Source organism: Hemitrygon akajei, chromosome 11 (genome assembly GCF_048418815.1).
Source record: "Hemitrygon akajei chromosome 11, sHemAka1.3, whole genome shotgun sequence".
In the NCBI taxonomy this organism is placed as follows: Eukaryota; Metazoa; Chordata; class Chondrichthyes; order Myliobatiformes; family Dasyatidae; genus Hemitrygon; species Hemitrygon akajei.
In genome coordinates this window covers 8,124,722-8,144,940 of record NC_133134.1, presented here as the reverse complement: position 1 = coordinate 8,144,940, position 20,219 = coordinate 8,124,722, and the positions used below count along the sequence as shown (strand labels likewise).

The following is a 20,219-nucleotide window of genomic DNA, read 5'->3' as shown; positions in this document are numbered from 1 at the left end:
GCAAAGATAATCTCTTTAGTTTGGTAACTTGTGCAGTAACTTAAGTTAACACACATCAGAACCTGGTCTGTATCTATCTCGCTCTTTCCAATGGATCGGCCCTCAAGAGTGAAAATAGAAAGATTTTTTTCCAAGATTAGCTTTTTTTGTCACATGTATATCCAAACATAACAGTGAAATGCTTAGTTCTGCGAGGGTCGTGCTGAGCAGCCCACAAGTGTCGCCACACTTCCAGCGCCAACATAGTGTGCCCACAACTCACTACCCCTAACCTGTACATGTCTGGAATGTGGGAGGAAACCCGCATGTTTATGGGGAGAACGTACAAACTCCTTACAGACAGCAGCAGAAATTAAACCTCAATCTTACAACCAGTGCTGCAAAGCAGTGTGCTAACAGCTATGCAGTTACCTAATAAGAAACGTGTCCAGACTGCAAAGTGCATGCAAATAATACAGTGTGACGCGTAGCTCTCTACAAATATTACGGTAACTGCTTGCAAAATCATACCACTGTCATTAGTAACTTGTCAAACCACTGGAGTTTCAGCTCTGCTTTTGGCCACATATCAGATCGAAGAGCCATCTTCAGGAGGCTGACGCATCGCCTGGACAACATTTCTCCCGGTGAACCCGCAGTGTTGGAGGAATCATTCACCTGGGATTGAATTGCCACATGTATCAGACAGAGTGGAAAACAATTAACAATTCACACCTCTATTTTGTCATCTCTTTGCAGGAGACTGATATTACAGAACATTGAAACGTACAGCATAATACATGCACTTTGGCCCACTATGTTTGCCAACCTTTTAACTTCCTCTAAGTTGAATCAACCCTTCCCTCCCACATAGCCCTCCATTTTTCTTTCATCCATGTGCCTATCCAAGAGTTTCTTAAATATCCCTAATGTATCTGCCTCTGCTACCATCCTTGGTAGTGTGTTCCATGCACCTACCAGTCTCGGTGTAAAAAAAACTACCTCTGATAGCCCCCTCCCATAGCCTCCTCCAATCGCTTTAAAATTACGCATTTCTACTCTGGGATAAAAGGCACTGGCTGTCCGATCTATCACTGCCTCTTACCGTAAGCCCATAAGACTTGGGTCTAGAATTGGACAACTCATCCCATCGAATCTGCACCGCCATTCCAGTGTGACTGATTTACTATTCCTCTCAACAATATTCTCCTGCCTTCCCCCACCCGTAATGTTTGACACCCTGACTAATCAAGAATCTATCAGCCTCTGCTTTAAATATACCCAACAACTCAGCCTCCACATTGAATGCCACAGATTCACCAGCCTTACTATCATCAGTTGGGGCATTTAGTGTTTAAATTTGTAAGAGCCTGTTACCATCGTAAAATGAGGTTTGGACTGCAGTAAGGAAAGGCTGCTCAAGGTGGACGGAATGAAGAGAAAACAATTAGTTAGCGGGATAATGATCCAATGTTGGCATCAATCTACTACATTTGAAGGGAAGTCTCACTTTGGAATGGAATTGGAAGTAATGAGAAGTGACAACCAATGCTCACAACAAACTCTCCCTCCTTCTAAAAATATGGAATTAATAAGGAAAGCTTTATACTGTAGCTATCACCTCTCTCACAAACTCCGCATACAAATTGAATTGCTATGAAGTGTTGTGACTACTGTTATCTCACTCCCAGCACGATCTCGGATGACTGAGGAGATAATCTGGCATTTTCACTCTCCTTTCTGACTGAAGAGACTACTTTATAAACAATATCCCCATCAACCTTAATTCATGGCAACAGGCAAGCAACAGAGGCTTAACGTAGCATTTAAAAAATGGCTCATCTGACAGCAGGCATACTCAGTGGTTTATTAGTGTCAGGTAAATTGAATTATTATTTGCTACAATAAACACAAGAGATTCTGCAGATGCTGGAAATCCAGGGCAATGCACACAAAATGCTGAAAGAACTCAGCAGGACAGGCAGCAAGGCAGCATCCATGGAGATGAATAAACACACAAAATGGTGGAGGAACTCAGCTGGTCAGGGAACAAGACAGCATCTAAGGAGAGAAATAAATACACAAAATCCTGGAGGAACACATTGTAGGGTCTTGGCCCAAAACCTCAGCTGTGTATTCCCCTCCACAGATGCTGCCTGACCTGCTGAATTTCCAGCATTTTGCTTGCTATATGCTACAAAACCCTTTTTTGGGGATTGGGCTTTCTATCATCAAAGTGCTTTAGATGTGTAGTTAGCATCAAGATTCAAGATTATTTATCACATGCATATCAAAACATACAGTGAAATGTGCTGCGGGCAGCCTGCAAGCGTGGCCACGCATCCTGGTGCCAACATAGCATACTCATCAGTCAATCATAATTATGATGAAGACCAGGTCATTTGCTTTGGTGACATTGATTCAGATATATATACTGGCCAAATCTCTGCACATTCTGGAGACACAGATGCTAGAATCTAGAGCAAACAAGAAACTGCTGGAGGAACTCATCTGCAGAGGAAAATGGATAGTCGACAGTCTGGGTTGAGACCCTTCATCTGGACTGAAAGAGTAGAGGAGAGATAGCCAGCTTAAAGAAGCGAGTGGTGGGGAGGATGGAAGCAGGCAGAACAGGCACAATGGGTCGAATGTCCTCAGGTGGGTCAAGGACTGACAATGGATCGAGGTGGGGAGGGCAATAGCAGATGGAGGAGGGGAGAGTGCGAATGGTTGTAGAGGCTGGAGCAGACAAAGGGCTGCAGATGATGGGACCTGACAGAAGAGGAGGGTGGAGCTTGGAACCAAGTGACGGAGGGGGAGGGCGGGTGAGAACAGCGCGGGGCAGGGGACCCCACGGGTGATGGACAGGTGGAGTGCTGGAGAAGGGGAAAGAAACATGCTAATGGGGGGAGGATTGTGATGGTGTAGGAGGAGCTGGGCAGATCAGGCAGAGAGAGAGAATGGGGACAAACGTGGAAGGGAAAATTGAAAATTCAATGTCATGTCATCAGGTTGAACAAAACCCAAGGAAATATGATGTGCTCTTTCTGCAGTTTGCACTGATCTCACCATGTCAGAGGAGGAGGTTAGTATGGGAATGGAGAGAGAACTTAAATCAGCTGGTAAGCAGGAACTCCAGTTGGCCACAGCAGACAGAGTGTACATCCTCAGTGAAATAGACATGTCCTCGGTCAAACATCTCGTCTGTGGAAGTGAAGCACTTGTTCTACATGCAGTGGCAGCTTACATCACTCACTTGAATCTCTGGAATGGAAACTGAACTGAAACTCTTGGAATCCAAGACAAGCTTATGACCAAGTGAATTAAGCAAGCTGTGGGTCAAAAATCTTGATCAAATAAACACCAGAGGGCAAAGAAAGACATAGGATTGGCATTGGGAAACAAATTAAAGCATCTTACTATATTAACATTTTTTAATGCTATAGTTCAGGACAGTTCAAAGTTCAGGGATTAGCATCACAAAATGTGCCCTTTACCTGGCAGGCAATCCGGATGAGGAAATTCACCACTGTATCAGTGTGCTGTTTGTCAATGGGTTTTGAAAGCAGATGATCAGCCCCGGTCAGTGACTGGCTACGGCTAAACACCTATCAATTAAAGAAACACAAATTCAGGTTCCTTTGCAATCAGATATAGAATTAACTGACACCAAATCCAGCAGACACAAGTTCTAACTAATCTTGGTGTGACCCACTGCAGAAGGAAAGCGTACACTTGCCTTGTGTAAGCATTACTAAACTTGTGTAGTAGGAGACCAAGTCTCAGGTGATGATCAATTTCACAGGCCGGAGTCCTAAAGTATGGCCTTCACCTGGCCCAGTGGTTCTATGTCAGATTCATTGCGTGGAGCTCCACTGACCACAATCTAGCTCATATTAATACTGTAAGACCATAAGATATAGGAGCAGAATTAGGCCATTCTGCCCAATGAGTCTGCTCTGCCATTCCATCATGGCCAATTTATTATCCCTCTCAACCCCATTTACTTGCCTTCTTTCCATAACCTTCGACGACCTGACTAACCTAGAAGCTATCAACCTCCCCTTTAAATACACTCATTGACTTGGCCTCCCCAGCCATATGTGATGTCATATACCATTCAGCTAGGCCTCCTAATATACAGTAACAAACTACAACAAATTCAGAGTGGATCAAATTATAAGCGCGTTTACTACTTGCAAGGGAGAGTCTACCTCCATGCGTTACGTCATTAGAAGGTAGATTCAATCTTGCAGCTCAAAACAAATCATTTGTATACGTTTACAAAGTCCAGTCATTCACCAACTTCATGTCTTTGAGGTTGTTCCACCCCATAATTGCATTCCTTCCTTATCTACATGGGTGCATTTGTCTTTAATCAGCCCATTTATCTTTCGAGGATTCTTCCCTTCTTGACAGCTGTGTCACTTTTCTCTGTTGTCAAAGCCCTCGCTGACATAAACACATCCCCTGCTATAAAATGCACACACACTGCTTGTAAGCCTCCATGCAAACCAGCAAAGCACTCTGAGATCACACAAGTTCCATGTTGGCATATTATATTTTACAAAAGTTATACATTCATACAGACTTCAGGGTTACAGATACACTTCCACAATGGCAAAGAGTTCCACAGATTCACTACCCTCTGCCTAAAGAGATTGCTCCTCGTCTGTTCTAAAGGGACGTCTCTCTGTTCTGAGACTATCTTACACTCTGCTGTTCGCCTGCACTGCACGCCCTCTGTAGCTCTAACAATTTATTCTACATTCTGTTATTACTTTACTGTACTGTGTAATGATGTGATCTGTATAAACAACAAGGGACAGGATGGAAAAGGTCAGAGAGTGAACCAGCGAACTCCACACTAGCAGCACCGGAGGTGGGGAGTGAACCTGGATCTCGGGAGCAGTGAGACAGCAGCGAAACCAAAAGTGCTGCCATGCTGGCCCCTCCACAGCAGGCTGCAAGATGGCTTGGTAAAAAAAAGTGCTGGCATCCTTCAGAGATCCCAATTAAATCATTAGATTCTTCTGGATAGCAACTCTTTATAGCTCCCTAAATGGGTGCCCCTTAGATTATTTTTAAAAATACACAAAATTATTAAAAAATTGGCAAATGGCAATTACATGGCATCAAACGTCCTGCAAGATTAAAGCCTCCCTTATCTAAAATTTCTCAGTAGACTAGCGAACATAGAAGAGTACAGCAGAGGCCCACAGTGTTGTGTCAAACCAACTAAATTAATAATCTAATAGCTTTCCTGCCTACTCATTTTCCACAAATTTTTCAAAAGTCAGTGAAGACTGGTGAAATCCCCAAGGACTGGAAATAGACTAATGTAGCCCCTGCATGCAAGGAGGGTGACCACACTGACCCTGGTAACACTAAATCAATAAGCCTAACGTGCATCATAGGTAAGATAATGGAATCATTAGTAAAGAATGAGATGGAAAAGCGACTGATAAGAAAAGGCATGTTAGCCGAAAGCCAGCATTTGGAAATCATGTTTTCCTAATATGCTGGAGTTCTATAAAGAGGCAACTAAAATTTATGATAACAATAGAGCAGTAAATATTATTTACTTGGACTTTTGACAAGGTACCTCACAAGAGGTTAATAATCACATTACAGGAGGTAGAGACGCAAGGCGAGTTGAGCAAATGGGTGCAGAATTGGCTCAGAAACAGAAAACAATGAGTTAAGGTGAGAGGATCATTTTCACACCTGAAAGATGTTAAAAGCAGGTTTCCACAGGAATCAGCTTTGGGGCTGCTGCTCTTTTCAATTTACATTAATGATTTGGATAGTCACATACAAATAAACTAGTAAAGTTTGCAGATGACACAAAATTAGGGGGACAGACTGATAACATTCAGGCAGCAGAATCAATACAGTTAGATCTAAACAAAATCCAGATGTGGACAGATAAATGGCAGGTGAAATTTAATGTAAGTAAATGTAAAGTGTTACATACAGGAAGTAGAAATATTAGATATAAATTTATACTGGGGCGGCGGTATTGAGAGAAAGCACTGTATGAGAAGGATTTGGGTACCCTGGTAGACTCATCGTTATCAATGCTCAGAAGCGATTGGGAAAGCTAATAGAATGTTGGACTATATTGTACTCAATGGAGTCTAGAGATGTTCTCCTTAAGCTGTATAATGTGCTTGTGAGGCCACAAGTTGAGTAGTGTGTGCAATTTTGGTCTCCATATTTTGTGAGGGATGTGAAGGCACTGGAGAAAGTTCAGAGAAGGACGACTACTCGTTCTAGGTCTGCAGGATATGAGCTACAAAGAAAGATTTAAATAAATAAATCTTTTTAGCCTAAGTAGACATAGAATGAGAGGAGACATGATAGAAGTGTTTAAAATCAATAAAGGTATAAATGGATGCCAGCTGCTATTTCAAAATTAATCCATCAACAAGGACACAGGGCCATAGGTGGAGACTGGGTAAAGCAGGGATGGTCAAACTATGGCGCATGCGGCAAAAGTGGTGCATTGCACCCCAGTGGTGATAACAAAAAGTAAGCCTACTCATGCAAAAAGTATTAACCAAAAACCGATTTGTAGGAAAAAAATCTATAACAGGAACTCAAGTAGCTTAGAGCTAGAAATGGGTTTTACTGAGAATAAATCTAAAACTTAGCAATTATTTTTAGCGTTTTTATTATTTCGTGCACATCTTTTGGCGAATATTAACTTCTTTCACATTAATCTGTTTTCAATTTTAAAAAATGTTCAATGAGTCAAACTAGGAAAGAAGGACTTTTGTTCTGCAGTTGTTCCATAACTGTTCAATACACGTTTGGTACTTGTTTGATCCCGAGGCGCCAGGTGTCTGCACCAGCGGTGCGTCGCAGGTTTTTGCCAGTTTACAATTGACACTCATGCTACAGAGTTGTGCTTTGTTTGTCCTTTGTGAACATTTGCAGTTTTGTACTTTTTTGAAAATTAAGCCTTGTTTTTACATTGAGCTACCCATCACAGTGCAAAAGAAAAGCAGAAAGTGATAGTAAGCCTGAATTCAAAGAACAGCGGGAAAATGAATTCTTATTTATAGCGGGTCCATCAGGAAAACCGTTTTGCATTGTTTGTGAATACTCTTTCTCACATAATAGAAGACATGATCTTAATAGACACTATAAAACACAACATCAGACTGAAATAGAAGGAAAACTGAAGCTAGTGCTTGGGTCTGAGTTACGGAAAGAATATGTGATTAAGAAAAAGGAAGAAATCAATTGAAGACAAAATATATTTGTTAAAAGTCTCATTAAGGTAAGTAATGTTTATCTTGTTTTTATATTAAATCAGTATATCATGTAAAAATGCTAAATATGTCTATATTAACATATTTTACAAGAATTGAAGGGGGGTACAAGAGTTGTATGTCGCATCTGAACTCGTGCGTGAAAAAATTGACGCATGGCCACCCTTGGGTTAAAGGGAGAATTCAGACTAATATCAGGAAGCATTTCTTTACACAATGAGTTGTGGACACATGGAACAAACTAACGAGTTGTGCAGTTGAGAATAGTACCTTAGGGACTTACAAATCTGAACTCGATAGCTATTCCAACACACTATGTGAATAGGAATTTGGCAAGCTATGTTGGGCCTGCTCTCATCAAATATTTTCTACTATTCTAATGTTCTAATATCCTTCCATTTTCCTCACATTCATGTGCCTATCTAAACATTTCTGAAAAGTCGTTAATGTTACTGCCTCTGCCACCACCCCAGGCAGCGCATTCCAGGCTCCCATCACTCTCTTGTAAAAGCTTCTTCCCTCCGCCATCAGATTTCTGAATGGACAATACCCCCATGTACATTACTTCACTATTTCTTTTCTTTTTCTCTCTCTTTCTGCACTACTTACTTTATTTAATTTATAAATTAAATTTATTATAATTTGTAGTTTATTGTAGTTATATATTGCACTATACTGCTACAAAACAACAGATTTCACAACATATGCCGGTAATATAAAACCTGATTCTGAAAATTGAAATAACTCAATAATTCAAGCATTGAATCTGAATCCACACAATGCTTCATATCTGAATTGTACTCACTGTTCCCGCATTTGTTCGGAGACGTTTCACGTCCTGAGCAGAATCGACAGACAGGCCGCGTTTGACGTTACCATTGGCTGCACTGGTTCCTTCTCCACCGCCGTTCAGATCTGGATCAGCATCAGGCTACAGATTGAAGGTGGGAGGTTGCAAGAATAATGATTTTAATATTCCAAAATCAAGTCTCACATTAAAGCAAGCTACACTTATCTAGCGCCTTTCTTGACTTCAATGCCCCTTTGAAGCTCAGTGGACTGCAGATGAGGCATGCCACACCAAACTTTTTGCATGATTTTACTCACAGCGAGTGTAACATAAACTCCATTTTTCCATTTTATTTTACTTCTATTTAGATACAGCACGGTAATAGGCCCTTTCAGCCCAATGGGCCTCCGCTGCCCAATTACACCCATATGACTAATTAACCTGCTAATTAACTGTGGGGAAAAAACCAAAGCATCTAGAGGAAACCCACACCATCATGTGGAGAACACACAAACTCCTCACAGACGGCAGTGGGAATTAAACCTAGGTCACTGGTGCTACAATAGCATTATGCTGTCCATTACACTATTGTGCCACCCTCTCCTTCCCTTCAGGTCTTAAGTGAGAATATGCAGGGTGATGACATAAAGAGAAGTTTTAAATCATAACCAACATCCAATCCCAAGACTGCTGATCAAACCAACTAGTTAAACAAAGTTCATATCGTATAAAGTCAGCATTTAGATTTTAGAAATATCAGACACCGTCGTATAAGAATTGTGTGAAAAATAAACCAGATTCAGCATCAAATGCCTATTTAGTACCAGTGAGAAACTCTAGCAGGAAAATAAAGGAACCAATTTAAGCAATCTCCTTTTTTTGTACCAAGACATAAGATTAAGCCCACTGATGAACCAGAATGATGGACCCTTACATTGGCAGGGATAAGTGAGTGAAATAGAAGTAACTCTAGTGATTTTGAAAACAACACTACTCTTTTGGCATCAAGGCAAACAAAACTAAATCAACAGCTCTAACAAAAAGGAATTCAATTCTTGCCACTTTTTAAAACATTGCATTGATGTGTTAAAATCTATTCTTTTTAAAATCATGAATCTAAAATTTTTAATTAACAGTTGTCCTGCTTTTAGACTGGGGCCATTTAGATCACAAGACATGGAAATTAGTCCATTCGGCCCATCACATCTCCTCCAGCCCAAGTCTGCTCCACCCCTCCATCAAGGTGGATTTGTTATCCAATCTCAACCCCATTCTCCTGCCTTCTTCCCATAACCTTTGACACCCTGACTAATCTACTACCTATTAACCCCCACTTTAAATATACTCAATGACTCATCCTCCAGTTATCTGTGGTAATGAATTCCACAGATTCGCCATCTTCTGGCTAAAGAAATTCCTCATCTCTTCTGTTCTGAGGCTGTGCCCACTGGTCCTTTCCCAGTCCACTCTATCTAAGCCTTTCAATATTTGGTAGGTAGACAGGCTAGATGGTGAAAAACTGATCCACATAACAGAGGGCAGGTTTAAGGCCTAGTAGATTTGGAGGATATAGGCGGCAAGTTTGCTTTCTCACCTGCTGGTCCTTGATCCGTTGCAGCTCCCACTTAATAACAACTTCGGCCAGATCAACAGCCAGCTTTCGCTGCTCGATGGTGACGCTGGGTGTAAAGCCAAGTCGCTGCATGGCGCTGACCATGTGCTGCACGAGGTGGTGCCGGACCGGGAAATACACCTGAAGAAAAGAATTGCCCCTGACACTGTCACCTTTATAAACGTCACAGCACTCACAAAACGCTGGAGAAACTCGTGCAGAGAGAAAACCAGTCAGCGTTTCAGAGCAAGACCCGTCGTCAAGACTGTATCTCCAATAGCTGTATCTCCGTGCCACTGTGCAACTTCTGGAAAACTGGAGCAACACACAGACAAAACGCTGAAGGAACTCATAAAGGCAAATGAGCAGTCAGCATTTCAGGTCTAGACCCAAAATATCCAATAGCTGTATCTCCAATACAAGACCAGCGGAGCAAATTTGGAAATCGAGAGCAACACGCACAACATGAAGGAGGAACTCAGCAAGTCAGGCAGCATCAGTGGAAGTGAATAAACTGGCAACGTTTCAACCTGAGACCCTTCATTAGGACTGGCTTCTGCCCCCTTCCTTTCCAGACCTAAAGAAGGGTCTCAGTCCAAAACAGCGACTGTTTATTCCCCTCCGTTGATGTTACCTGCCCTGCTGAGTTTCTCCAGCACTTTGTATGTGTTGATCTAGCTGGGTACGTGTTAAAGTGGGCAAGATGGAAATTGAGATTAATCAAGTTCACCTCCTACCACCCTAACGTCAAATGATGAAACAGTAACAGCATAGCTGACAAGTCCCTGCAGTAACTATCAGTTTATGACAAATACAAACAATTGGATCTTTGGAAAAGCCACAATTCACTGTCCAATCCTGAATGTGCTTCCTATAGGTGGTGAATCACCTCCTTCAACCATTGCTGATGAAGGTAATCCCTCAAAGCTGTGGGTTAGGTAATTCCAGGATTTAAATCCACTTATGACGAAGGATTGAAGATACAGTTTTAAAACCATGTTTGTGACTTGGAAAGGAACCCAGAGACCAAGATATTCCCGTGTCCAAAGACCTGACGTTTGTTGATAGTGGAGGACAGAGCAACAGAGGTGAGGAAACACCCTGAAGTAGAAACCCTTGCTCCTTTTACATTAGACTAGCTTTATTCGTCACAGATACATTAAAAGCTTGAATCACGCAGCGAAACGTGATGTTTGCGTCAATGACTAACACAGTCAGAGGATGTGCTGGGGACAGTGGCAAATGTTGTCGCACTTCTGCCGCCAGCGTAGCATGGCCACAAGTTACTAACCCTAACCCGTACGTTCTCAGCACATGGGAGGAAACTGAAGCACCGGAGGAAACCCACAGGATCATAAGGAGAACGTACAAACTCCTCACAGACGGCGTTGGGGATTGAACCCTGATCGTTGGCGCTGTAGTAACGTTACACTACCATGCCTCCCAAGAAATGGACGCCGACACCCTTGACATGTCTCAAACAATTTATGCACATCTGTATTGAAAGTGTTAGAAACGGTAGGGAACTTACCCTGAAATGTTGAACTATCAGATGCAAGATATGGACCAGCTGAGGGACCGTGTACCCCTCTTCCACAATGATTTTTCTCGTCCAGTGGGTAAGCATCTGATGGCCATCCTCCATCCGAGCAGGAACAGCTGGAGTCAAAATGGCCATTGCTTGTCGGACCACCAATCGAGCCTCCATCGCGTGGGCTTTTAGCAGACTGAGGAACACCTGTGCAGAATAGTGTTCAAAACTTACTTTAGGAACACTTAACCTGATGATGCATCTTAAATTCATACCCAGTTAGCCCATCACCCTTCCTCAAGCTACAATATGCACCTAGTAGAGCACTTAGAGGGAGGGGTGAGAGCTTTAGAAAGGGCCTGAGGGAGACCTTTCGACCAGCGTGGTGAATACCTGGACAGTCCCGCAAGAGAGTGGTGGAAGCAATCACTGATAGCATTTCAATGTCTGGATAAGGACTTGATCCAAATTCAGATTTATTCATCACACGTAAATCGAAACATACAGTGAAATGTGTTGTTTGCATTAACAACCGACACATCTAAGGATGCGTTGGGGTAGCCTGCAAGTATGGCCACACATACCAGCACCATCATCGCATGCTCACAATGCTCAGCAAATCAACTCAGAACTCAGCAAGTTATTAGTCATAGAACACTACAGCACAGAAACATCCCCGTCGTTCCATCTAGTCCATGCCGAACTATTAACCTGCCTACTCCATCAACCCATACCCTGGACCACTGACCTCCATATCCCTCCCATTCATGTACCTATCCCTACTTCTCCTATATGTTGAAATCGAACCTGCAGCCACCTCTTCTGCTGGCAGCTCGTTCCACACTCTCATCACCCTCGGAGTGAAGAAGTTTCCCCTCAGGTTACCTTTAAACATTTTACCTTTCAACCTTAACCTATGACCTCTAGTTCCAGTCTCACCCCAACCTCAGCGGATAAAGCCTGCTTGCATTTACCCTATCTGTACATCTTATAATTTTGAAAACGTGTCAAATCTCTCCTCATTCCCCTACACTCCAGGGAAAAAGAATCCTAACCTATTCAACCTTTCCTTATAACTAAGGTACTCAAGTCATGGCAAAAATCATTGTTATTGTTTTACCTTATTCTAGCTTGATGCACTGTGTAATGATCTGACCTGCGTGAACAGTATGCAAGTCAAGCTTTTTACTGTATCTTGGTACATGTGACAAATACCAATATAAATTGAGGTTATTATTTCAGTCATACCTAGACTAAGCACCAAAACAAAACTTATAGCAAGTCCTTTCAAATAAACAAACTGCTCGTCTCGAAACTCCGAAGCATCAGCACTAAATGACTGTAAAACAGAAATACAAAGCAAAAACAGAATACAAGAGCTGCACTTTGATATAACACCATAAGGTATAGGAGCAGAATTAGGCCATTTGGCCCATCAAGTCTGCTCCACCATTTCATCATGGCTGATTCAATTCCATCTCAGTTCCAATCTCCTGCCTTCTTCTCGTATCTTGTCATTCCCTGACTAATCAAGAACCTATCAACCTCTGCCTTAAATATATACAATGACTTGCCCTTCAAAGCCAAGACTCCACAGATTCACTACAATCTGGCTAAAAAAAATTCCTCCTCATCTCTGTTCTAAATGGACGTCCCTCTATTCTGTTCACTTCAACTTCAAGCATGTCTGAGTCATATGGAAAACAAGCATTTTTCTGAAAATGGTTTGTGTCCTTACCATGGCTTTAAAGTGTTCCACAGCCAAATTAAATAGTTCTGAAGCTCTTTGACTATAGCTTTATTGGCAAGAATGACTTTCAGTTTTCCCTCATGCTAACTTCTGGCAAGTGGGAAAGAGATGAGAGGTTAAGTGCTGAGCTTTGGGAAGGATTGGCTGAGGATGGAGGACTCCCCTAATTCCCTACCCTTTTCATACAATTCTCATGAGACTGCATACAATCACAAACAGGTACATAACACATCGGTTTTATATTGGAAAGGACCTGTGCAAGCCCTCAGTACTGAAGCAATTCCTCGATACACTACCAATGCACCAGAAGTGAGATTTGACACCCATGGGCGTATGTGTTGCTGCAATTTGACTTAATGTAGCTTAAGTGCAAAACTGTTTAATATGCATACTTACCACCTTCCTACTCGAAGACAGAGATTCTACAGATGCTAATAATCAAAATGCTGGAGGAACACAACAGATCAGGCAGCATCTATGGAGGGGAATAAACGTCAACTGTTCACTTCCCCTCACATGGTGCTGCCTGGCCTGCTGATTTACTCCAGTACTTTCTGTGTGCTATCTTGAACACCGGTTAACAGAGAACATTAACATTACAAAAACAATGTGAATTGATTTAGGGGAAAAAGTCAGAGCTTAAATCAGAGTTCTTTTATACTCTTGGTGGCCACTTTATTAAGTACACCTGCACAACTGCTCATTAATGCAAATCTCTAATCAGCCAATCATGTGGCAGCAACACATGGTCAAATAAAAGCATGTAGACATGGTCAAGAGGTTCACTTGTTATTCAGACCAAACATCAAAATGAGGAAGAAATTTGATTTGATCTAAGTGATTTTGACTGTGGAATGATTGTTGGTGCCAGACAGGGTGGTTTGAGTATCTCAGAAACTCTGATCTCCTGGGATTCTCATGCACAACATTCTCTAGAGTTTACAGAGAATGGTGCAAAAACAAAAGAACATCCAGTGAACAGCAGTTCTGTGGGCAAAAATGCCTTGCCAATGAGACCTCAGAGGAGAATGGTCAGACTGGTTCAGGCTGACAGGAAAGGTGGCTGTAAGTCAAATAACCAAGTGTTACAACAGTGGTGTACAGAAGAGCATCTCTGAATGCCAACACGTCATTTCCTGTCAGTGTCACCTTAGGTACAGACACTCATAAACCCAGCGTAACTTTATGGACGTACAATACCTATGTAAACACAAAGTACACTGCAGATGATGTGGTCAAATCAAGACGTACAAACAAGCTGGATGAAGTCAGCAGGTTGGGCAGCATCCGTTGAAAGGAGCAGTCAACGTTTCGGGCCGAGACCCTTCGTCAGGACTGACCGACCAGCTGAGTTCATCCAGCTTTTTTGTACGTCTCAATATCTATGTATACAAGCTATCTTACGCATTTACATATATTTATTATGCTTTATTAATATTGTGTTCTTCTCCAATTGTATTTTTATGCTGCATTGAATCTGGAGTAACAATTATTTTTTTTCCCCTTTTCACTTATGTACCGGAAATGACTTTAAACAATCTTGAATCTTGAATTTAAAACAAAACACAAATTTCACAATATACATCAGTGATAATAAACCTGATTTTGATATGTTAACAGTAGAAGGTCTACCTGCAAGACAATCTTTTTATGAATCGCGAACTTGGCTATGATGTGCGCGAGCAGTAAGTGGCCACTGTACTTGCATGCTGGGTCCACGCAGGTTTTGGAGAGCAGGCAAGGCCAGGCAAACGTCATCAGCCTCCTCAGCTTACTGTTGCGATTTTTGTTGTTGTCATGTATGTGGTGAGGGGCGTGCTCAACCAGAAGAGTAGCAAACTGCAGCAGGTAAATCCTCAAAGCATCCAACATTTCCGCGTGCTTCTCTGGGTCCAGAACCTGGGCAGAAAGATCAATGCAATGACTGACACACATTAAAGATTAGCTTTCATCGGGTGTATTTAAAGTTCAGGTTGATAGGTTCTTGCTTAGTGAGGGTTTCAAAGGCAGGAGAATGGGGTTGAGAGGGATAATAACGATAGAATGGCAGAGCAGACTCGATGGGTCAAATAGTCAAGTAGCTCCTAGGTCTTATTTGTCACATGTACATTGAAACATACACTGAAATGCATTTCTTTTGCATGAACAACAAACACAGTCCGAGGATGTGTTCACATGCTTCCAGCACCACAATGCTCAGCAGAACAACAACAATTATAACTAACAAACTACAGGAAAGATAACAATAAGCTTGAAAGGGAGCAGAGAAAATTAACAAGGATATTGCCAGGACTTGAGGACCTGAGTGATAGGGAAAGGTTGAATAGGTTAGGATAGAGAATGAGGGGAGATTTGATAGAGGTATACAAAATTATGAGGGGTATAGACAGGGTAAATACATGCAGGCTTTTTCTGTCAGTTTGGGTGAGTCTACAAATAGAGGTCATAGTTTTAGGGTGAAAGGTGAGATATTTTAAGGGGAATCTGAGGGAGAACTCCTTCACTCAGAGGAAGGTGAGAGTGTGGAACGAGCTGCCAGTGGAAGTGGTGGATGCACCCTCAGTTGTAACACTGAAGCTGGCGCTGTCCCGCGGATGCGATTAGAGCAGCTTTAACACACACATATACAGCAACATACAGTAAAATGCACCGTTTGTGTCAACAATCAACACAGTACGAGGATGTGCTGGGAGCAGCCCACAAGTGTTGCCATGTTTCTGGTGCCAACATAGTATGTCCACAACTTACTAACCAGAACATCTGAGGAATGTGGGATGAAACCCATGCAGATTCAGTAAAAACTCCCCACAGGCAGCAGCAGGAAATGACTCCCAATTGCTTCATCTCTGGTGCTATAAAGCGCTGTGCTAATGGCTACACTATTGTGAGTCTATTATCAATGGTTAATTAATAATTAACTGACTCAAATGTAAAAGCACAGACAATAAAAAAACACAATGTAAGTTTATTCCCACCTTATGAACTGAGAGTGACTGAAATGCACTGTGCTAAGCAAATTTATTACAGGAGTTAGCCATTAGGTAAGATCTTGAACGAAGATTTACCAGAGCATCACGTTTCTGCGTTAAATTAAACTCTTCAAAATCTAAAATATTGCCTTGAACAGGGGTTCCCAACCTGGGTTCCACAGGCCCCTCAGTTAACGGTACGGGTCATGGCATAAAACAGGTTGGGAACCCCAGGTATAATTCAGTGACACAGCCTCCAGAGTGTTCTCGGATAGTAAATTCAGTGGCAACCCCTTACTTTGACATGGTATACCCTGGTTCTAGAGGTAGCACAATAGCATAGTTACTACAAGAGCAATGACTTGGGTTCAGTTCTGCCACTGCCTGTATGTTCTCCCTGTGACTGTGTGTGTTTCCTCCAACTGCTCTGGTTTCCTCCCACATTCAGGTTCATAGATTAATTGGTCACATGGGTGTAATTTGGCAGTGTGGGCTTGTTGGTCCAGAAGGGCCTGTTGCCATGCTGTATCTCTAAATAAAGAGACTCCCCAGCCTGACTTATCATTATCCCCACATCAATCCTAACATCAAGAAAACCGAGTAGAAGCAGATCAGTTCCGTAGACCACTGGCACATCCCAAAACCACACCACCCCCACCCACTGTCAGACCTATCTACACAGAGCACTGCCGCTTGGAGTTTAGAAGAATGAGGGAGTTCTCACTGAAACGTATCAAATATTAAATTTTATCTAAATAGTGTGTAACTCCGCCATGGACAGTCCCAAACCCAGCTGCAAAAGGAGGTGGGTTGGGCATGGGGCTAGCAACCCCATCCCATAAAAACCCAGGGCTACAGAAACACCAACAGAAGCTCCAAAGATCTCAACCCCAGGAGAAGAAGGATATTTGAAGATGGGCTACACCTGGGGACAAACTGAAAGAGTGACCCAGGACAGAGGTCTCTGGTGAGCTGCTGAAGGACAGCCTATGCCTCAGTAGGGATGATGGGCTTAGTAAACAGAGTGGATGTGGAGAGGATGTTTCCAATAGGAGAGTCTAGGATGTCTTTCTGGCTTGTTTCATTCTATGGTAATGATTCAAAGCAAAATAACTCAGTCTCTGCTGCCTGTAAAACTCCTGGAGCTTCTGGCAATCTATCTCAGTCTCCCTTACACAATTCAGCTGTTCCACACATTAACTAGTTCCACACAAGTGTGAAAGCCATGGGCATCCTCAATCCTCCAAAAGATAGAAAACTCATAGCTTCTAAATTGTGGGAATATTTGAATTATTCATGGTTAGCATGACTGAACTTGTTCATGTAAGAGCTGAAATGAGTTCCTACAGGTGAGACAAGAGAGTCTTCCTTGCGATTCAATCACAATTTAATACTGATTAACAATTTATAGCTGTGGTAAACAGAATGAACTAATGAATTAGTCATGGCTATGCAGCAGAGCAATGGGCCCTGCAGCCCAACTGGTCCACGTTGCCTATGATTCCCATCCCCGCTAGTCTCATTTGACTGTGTTTGGCTCGTATCCCGCTGAACCTTTCCGTGTACGGTACTGTGCAAAACCCTTAGGTATATATACATACTGTAGCTAGGGTGCTTAAGGCTTTTGCACAGTACTATATTAGTCAGCGTAGTTCCTTAAGGTTGTTATAGCCGGGAGTGGTAATGGGATAAGCTGCCACTATCCCAATGGCACGTGCCTCAAATAGCCTCTGACAACCAAGTCCAGCTCCTGGCCTTCACGTGTGGCTTAGCTACTAAGCCTGTCAGAACAATTTCTACTGACAGGAGGAGGGCCAAGGGCAGGTTACTGGTGCCTTAAAACTAGTCACTTCAGGCAGATGGGGCTCATCAGCCGTGGTTGGCAGCTCATCTAGGTAAAGGAAATATCTGATCTCAAACCTCCGCTGCCTTGCAGCTACACACACTCACTGGGAAGGCTTCGGGAGTAAAAAACTCTGAGGGAAAGATCTTGAGTTCAATGCTGACTGGCGACTCCTGTAACACTGCTGGTAACAAACTGTATCGGTCTCTGCCGTTCCTTTGGGTTCATCAGATACGTGGAGAGGGGGAGCTTCCTACATGGGCAACAGTTTGCTCTCCATTTTGTACGGCCCAGGCTTGCGTATGTCAACCCTAACCAACAGAGACCTCACTCATGTTTGTCAACATGAAGCAGAGAGCGAGTCTGTAAATCTTGTGGGAGCAAAGGACGTTGGGACTGGTAAGGGTGGAGTGGAGCACCGCAGGAGGACACAGGTGGCAGAGAAGGAGTGCCAGGGGCTGGCGGGGGTAGCGCAGGCCAGGCACACCCAGCCCTGAGACACCAGGCAAGGTCATTTAATTCCAAATCATGTCAAATGTTCCTCTGGCTAGACGGCCACACCAAGATTCAGGCAGGAGGTTTTCTGCCAGAGGTGAAAGCTGGTCACATAAAATCAGATGAGTACCTTTCCTGTTGTAGAGAGGAAAGAGGTGACTCTATAATTTCCGCAGTCAGCTTTGTCACCTTTTTTTGAAGAGTGTGACAATCAGGGAGTTCCTGAGTTCAGCTAGAATCTGCTGGTCCCAGATCTTGACAAGCAGGACATGAACACGATTTAAAAGTTCTGTGCCACATTCCTTGAGGATTTCTGCTAGAATTCCATCAGGTCCAGTGGCTTTGTTGTTCCTCACTTTCTTGTAAGCCGTCTGCAGCTCTTTGATACTAGCAGGCTTACTCATGTCCTCCTTCATGGGTCATCGTGGGAGCTGGTTGATGACTTCAAGGTCAGCAGCAGTGTTACAATTAAGTAGCTCCTGAAAGTGTTCCTTCCATCGAGAATCGATGGCATCATTGTCCTTTAGCAGCCTTTGTCCATCTTTGGAGCGAAGGGGGTTTAGCCCACAATGATTTGGGCCATACACTACTTTGGTGGCAACAAAGAAACCCCTGATATAACCCCTGTATTTGTATATAGAAACACACACACACACACAACACCCCCCCCCCCCCAACCAGGACTTTTGCACAGTACTGTACTTAGCTAAATGCCTTTTAAATATTAATATTTTTATCACTGAATCGGATCTATTATCCTTGACATATGTCAAGACAATTGTTTTTGCAGCAGCAATGTAGTGTAGTACATAAAATATACTACAAATTACACTAAGAAATAAAAACACCATGACAACGGTAGCGACCTGGGCTCAGTTACCACCACCATCTGCGAGGAACTTGAACGTTCTCACTGTCTCCTCTGACTGTGTGTTTCCTATGTTTGCGTCGGTTTTCTCCCACAATATGCAGATTAGCAGGTTAATTGGTGTAATCGTTGCACGCAATGTCGTTGAGCCATAAAGGCCTGTTCCTGTGTTTTATCTCTAAATAAATTATATATATATATATATATAAAACGCAAAAATAACGAGGTGATGTTCAGAGACTTCAGAAATCTGATGGCAGAGAGGAAGAAGCTATTCCTAAAACACTGAGTATGTGTCTTTGGGCTCCTACATCTCCGTGCACGTGATAGTAATAATGTTCTAGGTGGTAAGGGTCCATAATAATCGATGCCACCTTGCTGAGGCTTTACTTTTTGAAGATGTCCTTGATGTTGGGGAGGCATGATCTGCTTCAAACATCTCCCTTAGAAACTCTTTCCAATTACAAACCGTTCTGTCGGTTAAACAAAAGATGTCCCTCAGGTTCCTATTAAACCACTCTCCTCTCACTTTAAACCTGTACCCTCTGGTTGTTGATGCCCAATCCTGGAGAAGAAGACAGTGTGCATTCACCCTATGAGGTAGGCCAAGGGGACCTGTTCTGTTCTGTACTGTTCTATGAATTGGTAACTGAAGACTGGACGGCATGAAATTATTAGGAAGGGACATGGGCCGACTCCACCTTACCTTGGTGATGAAGACACTGGTGATGCTTTCCGGGTTGTCCCCCTCAGGGTTTGGGGGTCCCAGCAGTTGCTCTCCTTCCCCTTTATCAAAACTGGACTGGAAAGCAGGGATCAGGATGTGCTGCAAAGCCTACAGAGATACAAAGCAAAACCAGTCAGCACGTGGCATCCTGTGGACATACTGTAGGTCTTCCACTGGAACAAGACCAACAACTCCAATGATTAACTTATAAATGTCATTCAGAATCACAGAGCGTTACAGCAGAAACAGGCTCTTCAGCCCCTCTAGTCCATGCCAAATACCTTGGCCCACAGACCCACACCTGCACCCTAGTCCTCCAGATCCATCCCACCCATGTTCTTATCCAACTTCTCTTCAATGCTGCAATCAAACCCA

At 42.9% G+C, this 20,219-nt stretch overlaps 1 protein-coding gene across 1 annotated transcript in view; it reads right to left on the bottom strand.

Moving 5' to 3' along the window:
- trrap (transformation/transcription domain-associated protein) overlaps positions 1-20,219 on the bottom strand; it is a 305,269-nt gene that overhangs the window by 177,539 nt on the left and 107,511 nt on the right. Inside the window, exons 37-43 of the mRNA XM_073060184.1 lie at positions 19,824-19,952; positions 14,575-14,841; positions 11,193-11,399; positions 9,644-9,802; positions 8,065-8,190; positions 3,477-3,587; positions 511-657 (exon numbers count right to left, since the gene is read on the bottom strand). Of these exons, the coding sequence (XP_072916285.1) occupies positions 511-657; positions 3,477-3,587; positions 8,065-8,190; positions 9,644-9,802; positions 11,193-11,399; positions 14,575-14,841; positions 19,824-19,952 (1,146 nt within the window). The remainder of the gene's footprint in view (positions 1-510; positions 658-3,476; positions 3,588-8,064; positions 8,191-9,643; positions 9,803-11,192; positions 11,400-14,574; positions 14,842-19,823; positions 19,953-20,219) is intronic.